At 41.4% G+C, this 11,243-nt stretch overlaps 1 protein-coding gene across 2 annotated transcripts; it reads left to right on the top strand.

The window, feature by feature from the left end:
• The first annotated feature begins 261 nt into the window (after positions 1-261).
• Positions 262-11,220, top strand: VPS26A (VPS26, retromer complex component A). Of its 2 annotated transcripts, none has more exons than XM_029962619.1 (9): positions 262-278; positions 2,506-2,655; positions 4,343-4,415; positions 6,404-6,560; positions 7,006-7,170; positions 7,590-7,696; positions 8,000-8,068; positions 8,656-8,798; positions 9,486-11,220. In XM_029962619.1, exons 4-9 carry the CDS (start codon positions 6,508-6,510, stop codon positions 9,597-9,599), a joined length of 651 nt encoding a protein of 216 aa, XP_029818479.1. In that variant the 5' UTR covers positions 262-278; positions 2,506-2,655; positions 4,343-4,415; positions 6,404-6,507; the 3' UTR covers positions 9,600-11,220. The 2 variants fall into 2 exon arrangements, with proteins under 2 accessions (XP_029818479.1, XP_025751692.1); XM_025895907.2 differs by lacking the exon at positions 262-278 and adding an exon at positions 325-521.
• Positions 11,221-11,243: the final 23 nt, after the last annotated feature.

Genomic DNA, 11,243 nt, shown 5'->3' on the forward strand with positions numbered 1-11,243 from the left:
TGGGGGGCCAGAAGCCGCTCGGAGCTCGGGATGAAGCCGAGGTTGGGATTTCTGCACCCTGTGCCAGCTGCCGGAGCCCCCCAGGCCCTTCAGGGCAGCTCTCACTCGCACTTAGGACTCAGTGCTGTGGGGTTTTAGCCCCGATGTACCAGCATTTTCAACGTCTGTCTTCTGCATAAACCCAACAGCACAGCCAGGCGTCCGAACGCTCGGAAACAGGAGTTTCTGAAAACCCCCGTTCTCCGTCTGCATTCTCCGAAGCTGTAACATAATAAGCTGTATGGTGGCTTCTTAAAATACTTCTTGTTTTGCATAGTTTCCCTGCAGCGGTATCTTCGACAGCAACTGGGGGAGATACCAGCTGTTGATTTCTTTATTCCGTATGTTCTTGTCCTCCCTGGAGGAGATCCACTGCCCCCCTTCGAGATTAGCTCTGAAGTGCTCACAGCCTCCTGAGAGGTGATGTTACCAGTGTTAGGTCTGGCTGACTGTTAATTATGGTGCAGCTTCAGAGCTGGAAGGTACTGTGAGAGCATCTTGTTGTTTGCTTAGACGTGGCGTGCTCTCTCCGTGCTCTCTTGTTTAGTTTCGGGGAAACGAGTACAGTTTCTAAGGAAAAAATGCGGGCATGCTCAAAAGCATTTTATGTTTAGAAGAGTCTAAAATTTGGAGTTCTTCTTCAAACTTTTCTTTTTGCTCTTCCTCAGGAGCCAAAAGTCAGTAATGGTTTTGGTGTGCAGTGTTTTAAAAAAAAAAACAAATCATCTTTTTGGCAGTCAGTGCAAATCTGTGCTTGGCAGAGACTTGGAAGACAGTTCAGTTTTACATCTGACCACCTTGTTGGTCCTCTGCTGCTGCTGCTTTCCCCTCAGAATGGGAAGTGGATATAACTGGGTTTCAGTTAGTTATATACATCTTTGTGGATTGAATTAGGGCTGATTGCTGTCTGAACAAAATTTAGTCTTGTGTGGATGCTATAGCTCCAGCTTGCACTGTGTCTCTGCTTGGCTTGGAGGGGTAAGCACAAAGTGTTCCTGCTGCTGAGCGGTGGCATTCAGACCAAACTTTCCTCTGGGCTTGTTGTTATTAATGCAGCATTTCAAACCTCAGGTCCCCAGAATGTCCTGGAATGTGTTCTTACTCAGTGTTTTATATTAAATTGGTGAAGTGAGAATGACTGTCGTGGTTTAACCCCAAGTGGGAGCTAAGCACTAGGCAGCTGCTCCCTCACCTCCCACCCCACTGGCATGGGGAGGAGAAGCAGAAGTAAAACTTGAAGGTTAAGATAAGAACAGTTTAATAATTGAAACACAGTAAAATATAATAATAATAATAATAATAATAGTTAAAAAGAAAAAGCAGTGATGCACAATACAATTGCTCACCACCTGCCAGACCCCGACCGGCCCCTTCTGGGTAACTCCCCCAGTCTGTGTGCTCCCCTCCACCTTCTTTGTGCACCTCCTGAGTGCAGTCAGAGCATGAGGCAGAAAAAAATCCTTGACTTGGGATAAACCCGACTCAGCAAGAACTGAAACTTCAGTGTGTTATCAACATTGCTCTCATACTGAATCCAAAACACAGCACTATGCCAGCTACTGGGAACAAATTAACTCTAGAAGAAATTATTTCTAGGAGAAATGAACTCCAGCTGAAACCAGGACAGGCTGTTTCATGTATACCAAGTTTATCTAGTTGAAACAGATGTTCTCCTGGAGAACATAATGTAATTTCTCAACCCCCCCCCCCAAATCATCATGAATTAGTGAAGTGTTGTCTGCTTTAGTACATCAAAGCAGATTAGTGTCTAATTCTCAGGAGGAAAGTGTTGGCTTTTGTACTAATCTTGATGAGTTTCCCATAGAGGCACTAACATGTTTTGGAGCCCTTTGTAAGAAGTGTTTGTGCGAGGTCAGAGGATGATCTCTTGTAGGGTCTTGTGTTTGGGGCGATCAGAGCTGCAGCCTGGGGAGTGCTGTGGTGAGCTGAGCACAAACTGTGCCTGGAGCAGTGTTACAGGTACACCTGGAACACCCCTCTGTGTGCTGGCAGAGCTGTGTAGCTGAGGTGGTTGTATGAAGAACTGCTGCCTCTCCAAGCTGCTCTCTTTGTTTGTTAAAGAGAACTAGGGGTGTAGGCAGAGCAAGTCCCTATTCCCCTTCCCTGACCAGGGAGATGCTTTAGGCCTTTTGTTGTTTCTTTTCACCCTGCTTTGCTTTAGTGTGTTTTTTTTTTTTAGTAGAAGTAACTACACTGTACTTTTTATAAATGATATATTTTGTAAGAACTGTCACTGCCTGTTACTGACATGATTTCAGTTACTTGCTGGATGAACAACTGTCCTTTGTCATCACTCTTTCTTGGGTCTCTGATACATAATGGATTTGTAACTTCATGGAAGCACAAGTGCTTTTCCCCAGTGTATAGTGCACAGCTGCAAGTAAACATCACTTTTAAAATGGAGTGTCCACTGTGTAGTAACTTATCCAATTCTTGTTATTCCAGAGTTTTCTTGGAAACCTTTTCGTTCCTGTTTGTGAGATTGATGTTGTCCTTAATGATGCTGAAACACGAAAACCAGCAGAAATCAAAACAGAAGATGGTAAAGTAGAAAAGCATTTTCTCTTCTACGATGGAGAATCTGTTTCAGGAAAGGTACATATTTATTTAGAAGTGACTGTTAATTACTGTACTGATTCTGGCATGCAGGTGCATGTAGGAGGGCTATGGGATCTGCATTTTCAGCTTGTGGTGTTATTCAAAGAGGAAAGTGTTTTGCTGTATGTGATCTCTTCAGCCATAATCATCCAGGCAGCTGATAAAACTGAACAGTAGCTGTTTATTTGTTTCCAGTCATCTTGTATTTATGAATAAGCTTTTTGTGCAAAGATGTGCAATCCTGTCGTTGCTGCTGACGAGAAAACTGTTCCAAACTGGATCCCTCTGATTCTCCTTCCCCTTGAACTCCAAAATCCACAATCCAACACAGGTAACAGTAATCTTTGGCTGGCACAGTCAACCTGCTCTGCGTACCCTGAAGACAACCCTGTGTTTCATGCCCTGAAGTGGTTTCTGGAGTTGCATCAGAGGAGGAATGTATGAAGTTTGGCTGGCTGCTGAATCAACAAGAGTTTTTCTTACTGGAAAAAAGACCATGAAGTTTAGATTGCCATGGGGATTTCTCTACGTTCAGTGTTGCACTTTGGAACCCCTTGTTCTGTTTCACTGGAGTCATCTTTGCTCTCTGAATATTTCTGTTATCATGCACTTTTCTGCCAAAAACTTGAGCTGGGCGCTGGGTTCTGAGATGGACTTGTAAATGCCTACTTTGACCTTGGCTGGCCTGTTGTCGCTGCGCGTCTTCCTGCTCTGGAGATACTGTTCATGCAAAGGTCTTGGTTCTCTAGAAAGATCCTTCCAGGGATGTGGAACTCACACAAGATGGGCCTCAAACTCAGGAGGCTGAGGGAGAAGTTTGTGATCACTGGAGCACTGCTTGCTTGTGTTGGTGATGCCTGAGAGGTGCCTCATGAGTTTTGACTAACACACTCATAGCGGGATGAGGAGGTCTGGAGCACCAGTCACTTATTGGACAGCTTCCCTCTACCCTCTGTTTCTTTTCACCCAAAGATGGATTATTCAAGTGGTTTATTTCCTACTCAGATATTGACAATGTACTGGATTTTAAAGTACAGGAATTTCTTTGGTCGTCACTGTTCTCATAAGCAAACATCATACATGCTTAAATATTTAAATGTTTCCATAGAAAGTATTCCCTTGTGGAATCTTTTCTTGTCTGTTTGTGAGAATCAAAGTCACAAATTAAGGCCTTCATAGAAGGTTTCAATATCTGTTCTTTTTCATTGACTTCTCCAACACCAATATTTAGCTGCAATCTGCTAAGGAAGGGACTGAAGCTCACTTGACTTGAAAGGAATGCATCTGGGGGCAGTTCTTTTTTGGACTTCCAATGTGACTGTCAGAAGATGCTTTGAAGCTCTCAGCCTTCAAAGATGGCAAGAGGATCACAACTGGCTTATTGAACTCTGCTTAAGCTCTGGCTTGGATTCTTAATTTTGGGACTTGGAAGTTTCAAGCTTAGTTATTCAATTCAATCTCGTGGATGATTAGATTTTTCTTGAATGCTTTAGTGGTGCCTTGGAAATGCTTAGTTTTATAATCAGCTGTTTGATTTGGCTGCCTTCAAGCTCAGGGAGAGCCACTGAGAAGAGGTCTTAGTTTTCATAGGAATGTACTAATATGTTTTCCTTATTACTGAGGTGATGTATTAAAGTGTTGAAAAAATGTAACTTTTTTTTTTTTCTTCTTTTTACCTTGGTAGGTGAACGTCTCCCTGAAGCATGGGAAGAGACTAGAGCACCAAGGAATTAGAATTGAATTTGTAGGACAAATTGGTGAGTTTAAGCTATAAAGGGGCTGTTAGGGGCTTGTGGCTGCCAGCAGTTTGGCTCAAACAATGCCACCTGGTTGGATTAGTGGATGATAAATGGCAAAGGGAAGTTATATCCTCTGTATTTTAAAGCAAGTGATTACTAATTTTTTGTAGTCAGAAAGTCACTGGGAGAGAGATATATATGTGAAGGAGAATGGTGAATATTCAGTCTGTCTCAGACTAGTTAAAATAGTTTTGATTAATAACCACCGGAGATTTCTGAAAACTAAATTTGTGGTCTTTTTAATTATGCCTTTGACAGAGAAGAGGCATAAAAAATAAATGATGGGGCAGCCTACAGCAAAAATTTTAAAATTCTATGGTACTTGGTTCTCTAAAACCTAGTTTTATACTGTTAACACAAACCATGATTGATGCTTTGGAGGTTTTCTGTGCTTTTTAGCGAGATAATGTGGTATTGACATTAAAAATGTAAATTGCTTATGACTGTACCTAACTCTGCTCAGATTGGAACTATGGGGAATCCCTATTATATCTAACCTCTTACCAGTCAAGGTGATCTCTCTGCACTGCAGGTGTGACTGAGTACTGGCACCTGCTGCTTTATACTTTGAGGTTTATCAGGGAGCTGTAAAAGCAAACTTCCAGAATAAAACAGGACTGTGATGGGAATGAGGCATTTGGAGATAGGGGAAAAAAAAGAGCTCATGTATGTCAGCTTCATTTAATCTGTTGTCTTGTAGTAGCTGTACAGATTGTTTTTCATCTACTCTGATTTTTAAGTTCTCTAAATGACTTTAATTTGATGCAGTGTTTCTTGAATTTTGTGTGTTTCTGGGACTTTGTGTTGTGCTACCATTTAGAAGTCCATGGAGTTATGCAGAAGTGGTTTAAGCTCCTGCTTTTTGTGCTTGCCCGTGTTTTCTTTCATCCTTCTGAGTTTTCATATAGTAATGCAGAAAGCAGTGCAGTAGTGGGTTCTCTCTGCACTGTTTGGAGACTAACTCCATGTCAAAGACTTACTCTAAACCAGCTTCTCAGAGTACAGCAGCTTTCCTGACTGGCACAAAAGGTATTGGATATGCAGCAGTAAATAAACTCTGTATGAGAGAAATGCTTGTCATAACAAACCAGGTACACCTTAGATAATTTGTGGCCATGTTAGAAAAGTAAGCATTTCCTAGTTAGTGTTAGTTTCTACCAAATTGGCCATGATAAACTGTGGAGTTGGTGTGTTTAGTTCATTTATTCTTTTCTGAAAAGCTTCAGTTTGTGTAAAACCAGCTACCACTGATGTTCAGTTTTGAATTGTAGAGAAGCTTATTTTTAGATACTGAAGTGCTTGGGTTTGGATTTTTAGGGTAATTTTTATGGTAGTTTTCGGTGAGAATTGCCTGACCCAGAGGTAGGGATGGGTGACACTGCTCTGGGGACAGGAGATGCTGTTGCTGTGAAACTGCTCTGTCTGCACTTATGTCTTAAGAGCTCATTTCCAAATGACTGACTTGGACCAGGGGTCATAAAAGCCATTTGATTGTAGACTAGTAGTAACAATAAAGCATTTGATAGGTGGTGTTAATCTGCAGGAGACCAGTTAGGATTGCTGGCCTGTCCTAAATGAGCCAGCCTTGACATTGCTTAGGTTTTGTCCCTGCAGCAATAAATGCTGGAAGCCCAAACCAGGCAATGCTAATTACAGAGCGTGCAAGGCAAGAAGTGCTTATTAAAGCTAGCTAAACTGTCATTAAAAAACAATGCCATGCTAGTGGCATGTGCTCTGTTCATTGCAGTTAGCCCTTCAGGAATGCTTACTGTGGGTTGCTAGAACTGAAGGTAATTTGAAAACCTGGACAAAAAATTTGATCAAATATGTGTATTTTAAATTAATTGCTTCTGTTGTACTCTCACTTACTCCTGCCAAATTAGAGACAGTTTTGTTTGCTGAAAATAAACACTGAAAGATGTTTTCCTTTAACTTCCTAACTTTAGAACTCTTCAATGACAAAAGCAATACCCATGAATTTGTAAACTTAGTGAAAGAACTGGCCTTACCTGGAGAACTGACCCAAAGCAGAAACTATGACTTTGAATTCATGCAGGTTGAAAAGCCATATGAATCCTACATTGGTGCCAACGTCAGACTGAGGTTTGTAACTGTTCAACCTTCTTTCCTCTCCTCCCCTGCAGAAAATCCATAATTTAGCATTTATGCTGCCTCCCCTTCCTCCTTTTGGTTATTAAATGGGACATGTATCAGCCAGTAATTAGTGTGCCTTGATTGGAGTTGCTGGGATCGTGTTATAATGTGGCCTTTTCTACTTAATTTGGAATTACTCAGTGCTGTTTGTATAAATCGAATTCTTGCAGCTCAATCAGGTGAAGATGGTCCATGTTCTCTCCTTTTAAAAAACCAGCATACCCACAACTGAAGAAAACACTTCCCCATTTCTACTTATGAGTGCTTTGTCTTCTGTTTTGGTGTCTTACTCTTTTCTGCTTAGTCTTATGAGAAAGTACACTGGTCTTTCAAAGAATACCTGTACCTCAGGTAATTCTGAATCATGTTGTGTAACTCAGTGCCCTTCTTTTAGGTATTTTCTAAAAGTGACAATCGTGAGGCGTCTGTCAGACTTGGTGAAGGAGTATGATCTGATTGTCCATCAGCTCGCCACCTACCCAGATGTAAACAACTCCATCAAAATGGAAGTGGGCATTGAGGACTGTCTCCATATAGAGTTTGAATACAACAAGTCAAAGTAAGTGTCAACCCAAAACACATTCAGGTGAATAACTGGGGATGAAAGGGCTCAGTGTGTAATATTGGATGAACCAGCCTTGGCTTCTGGAGACTTAAAATGTAAAGTGCTAATTACACAATGGCCTTTGCTGAGAAATACTTGTCTTTTCTGCCTGTGGTACTGCCAGGAAGGTCACTAGCAAATATTTGAGGCTTGATTTTTGCATTTGTGCCTTTTCAGTCTGACTACAGCACCTCCTTTGCTAATACTGCAGCAATGGGAATACTTGAGTGGTGCTGCTCTGGCTGAGGTGCTGATCTCAGTGGGGAAGTAAGCTAACAGGCAGATAACATAACCACCTGTGTAACCTGGGATTCAAGAAGGTGTGAGAGTTGTGTTTGGTCTTTAATGAAAACCCCCATTCTGTTCTTTTAAAGGTATCACTTAAAGGATGTGATTGTTGGAAAAATTTATTTCCTCTTAGTGAGAATAAAAATTCAGCACATGGAGTTGCAGCTGATCAAAAAGGAGATCACTGGAATTGGTAAGAGAAACGAAATGGCAGCTCCTGTGCTGGTGTGCAGACCTGGAGAGCAAAGTCAGTAGTTGCAGCTTTAGCTCAAGCACTTCCTTCTCTCTGGGGTTTGACTCCCCTGTGCCTGTTGTGCTTTGGCAAGGATACTTAGTGGTGTGCTTGCTTTGGCCACGTGTAACTCACGTGCAAGACAAAGGCAAAGCAGCAGTGTTGCCTTAATTTAAATGCTTTGGGATGGCAGTTGTGTGATAAAGCTTTGTAAATGTTTGAGACTGGACCACGTGTTCTCACAGTGAAAACTTGTTTCACCAGGACCCAGCACCACAACAGAGACTGAAACCATTGCAAAGTATGAAATAATGGATGGTGCACCGGTTAAAGGTAAGTAACTGTGCTTGTTTTAAAGGGCAAGCATTTTGTGTTTAAAACTGTATTTAAAACATCTGGGGGAGAAGAGATGGCTCAGATAATTATTTTTTTCTGCAGAAACCACGCTTCTTAGGTTGCTGAAATGATGGTGGATTTTTCTATTCAAATCAGACATTTTTATTCACTTATTACATTTCACTTGGGATCCTAGTAACTTTTCCCCTTATTTACCATTGGAAATTCTGACTGATCCTTTTGTCAAACCTGACTCCGTGGTATAGGCCAGCTCCAGAAATTTCAACATACTGATCCTTTTGCCTTTCCTAGCTACCTTGCTTGCAGTGAGGAAGGATTCCCACTTTTCATGTCATACTTGCCTCTGTGCTCAGCGTTATGTTTGTAATTTTCTTTTTGTTTGGTTTGTGGTGGTTCTTTTGTTTGTTTTGGAGGGGCATTGTGTATTTTTTTTCTTTAACCAAGGAAGGGGCACAGACAGTGCTTGGGAAACTGCCTTTATTTTCCATGTTTTCTGAAACTATGTTAATTATTCCAGTTTTAAAGAACTAATTTAAGGTGTTTTTTTTTTTTTTTATTTTAAGGTGAATCGATTCCTATAAGACTGTTCTTAGCAGGCTACGACCCAACTCCAACAATGAGGGACGTGAACAAAAAATTTTCAGTGAGGTACTTCTTAAATCTGGTGCTTGTGGATGAAGAAGACAGACGATACTTCAAGCAGCAGGTATGGTCTGTAGCAATCCCGTTGCAGAATTATCTGGGCTGTTGTACAAAACACTCTGTGGGTAAAATGAGCTAGAGATGCACTGGTTTGCTTCTTTTCTTAAACTGCTGCAGAGGGAGTTCTCCTCTCAGCATTAGCCCAGGTTCAGATTTGCAAAATTGTAATAAGGGCTAAGACATTTGGCTTCAAATGTTACAAAAGATGAGGTGATGCTGAGAAAAGGAATAGCCAAAAGGATCACTGGAATGAAGCTGTGCAGGTTATATCAAATCTTCCTCTTGCAGAGTAGGCAAGGCAGTGTAATTAGAATTGGAAAATAAGAGGTAGCTGGAGCATGCAGTGGCTATGATGGCTTTGGATTTTGAGAAAAAGTGGAAGAAAAATTTCTTGAACCCTTTAATACTATTGAAGTTGGGAGTAGGGATAGTTAAGGAAGAGGTGACTGCTCAAGATTGCAAGTGTTCAGGCAGTAACTAAATATGCAGCCTGAATTGTGTTGTCTTTCTGTTACTTTCATATGAAGTGCAGTGTTAAGCAGGGGGATGCAGAGCATTTTGTGGGGTGTTGTTTTTGGTTATTTTTTCTTTATGTTCCCAAAAAGTATTTGTTTATCAGGAACTTAAGGTACTTGATGCTTCTGCCTTGATGGTAAGTGATGGTTTCAAGAGCGTTTTCTTCCTCAAACAGGAAATAATTTTATGGAGAAAAGCTCCTGAGAAGCTGAGGAAACAACGAACAAACTTTCACCAGCGATTTGAATCTCCAGAGTCACAAGCATCTGCTGAGCAACCTGAAATGTGAACTGGTCTAAGGTGAAAAACTTTGCAATGCTTCAGCAGGTTAAAGATGGCAGCAGCCTGTGGGAAAAGAAGGCCAAAATTCCCATTTACAACTGTCTTCCTTCATCTTGCAGTGCTGCGTTTCCCATACTACTAAAGCATTCTTCAGTTAAATTTCAAGTATGTATATACACTTAAAATAAAGTGCTTTCTCAAACACTGGAACTTTCTTAAGCTACTATTTTATACTGCACATTTACTTTAATTTGGTAATGTTATATGCACTTGGATATGTGTCAGCTTAAATCTAGTTATTTCCATGCATGGTAGGCCGGTGTACTTGATTTTTGCTGCTCACCTCTACAATGTAGACTAAAGCATTTCCCTTCTCTCATGTTGTTTATTGCATGTTTCTTTCCGATGTTGCTTATTTGCATTTGTTTTATTTTGAAACTGCAGTAAGACACAATTGACTAAATCACACTAAAACTCAATGTTTACGGTGAATTTGTCCTAAGACTCCTAATTACTACATTGGACAGGGGTTAACTAAAGCTGCATGTACATGACTGTGATAACTGTGGAGCCTTCAGACACCTCACCACGGGTTCTAAAAGGCTTCGAATCTGTCAGTAGCAAAGAATGGAAGCATCTTTGCCCTCCCTCCCCCAGTTCTCTCTCTACCAGACTTCTCTAAGCCTTTCACGGGAGTCACTCCTGACTCTTGGGGGCTCATTGCCCAGTAATTAGTGACTGTGCAGGTGTTGTTATGAGTTCACCTTCAGGTGCTGAGCGGTGAAGTGTTTGAAAGTAGTTGTCTCTTACTGACGAAGTAAATGCTGGTAACATTGATTATTTTGCAAATACTGTCTTTCCTCCCGGCTTCACGATCCCACTGTCTTCACAGTCTGTCTCCCTAACTGTCTGACAGGAGAGGCAAAACGTCCTCCAAGGACATCCTTCCAGGATTGTTAGAGGGCAAATGAGCCTTCTGTGGTCTTCTGGAAAGGTATTTGGAAGCCAGGCCAGCCTTAAAACTTAGATGCTTGCCTGGCACAGCAGGTTGCTTATCTTTCTCATCATCTCATGGGCATTTAGTGTTTGAAGAAGTAGCTTTAAGGAGTTAGCCAGCCTTTGTTCACAGCAGAGCCTGGGCTCTGTCCCAGACAGGCTTGGGGAGAAACCAGAGCCTGCTGTGGGGAAGGCGACTTGAACTTGGGGTTCACTTGGCCTTTAGAGTGAACTCCGGTGCAAGTGTCATTGGTAACCTTACTTTATGAGTAAGTGAATAATCAAATTACATTTCTGTAAGAACTGTTTTATTACTGTGGCACTTTGATAAAGCAGAGACTCTGTGTACTTTATGCCAGGATACTCCTATCGTGGATATCTCCGGCCGAGAGCAAATCCAACTCCCTCATGTAAGTGCCTGTTCAGAAACTTAAAAGAATAAAGTAAAAAAAAAATAAAATAAAAAAAGCCAAATATTTTCATGGTCACTTGCATGTCGTAAAACTTGGGAACGATGATTTTGAAAATCCTGATTGTATTTAACCAGCCTCAGATTGCGAACCATGTGTACGGAGCAGGGGAGCCCTCCTGAGCTGCAATTTGAACTATTAAACAGCTGCATTCTCACTAAATGCGGGTTCTGTGTGTGTTTGGC

The sequence above is a fragment of the Manacus vitellinus genome, unplaced genomic scaffold, assembly GCF_001715985.3.
Source record: "Manacus vitellinus isolate BGI_N305 unplaced genomic scaffold, ASM171598v3 scaffold_48_pilon, whole genome shotgun sequence".
NCBI classification, from domain to species: domain Eukaryota; kingdom Metazoa; phylum Chordata; class Aves; order Passeriformes; family Pipridae; genus Manacus; species Manacus vitellinus.

Excerpts from the sequence above, each read along its gene's own strand:
- VPS26A (XM_025895907.2), top strand. The coding sequence starts at position 498 with ATGGTGCAGCTTCAGAGCTGGAAG. Across the intron at positions 7,697-7,999 it reads AAAGGAGATCACTGGAATTG|GACCCAGCACCACAACAGAG; the intron begins GTAAGAGAAACG and ends TTGTTTCACCAG. Across the intron at positions 8,069-8,655 it reads GGATGGTGCACCGGTTAAAG|GTGAATCGATTCCTATAAGA; the intron begins GTAAGTAACTGT and ends TTTTATTTTAAG.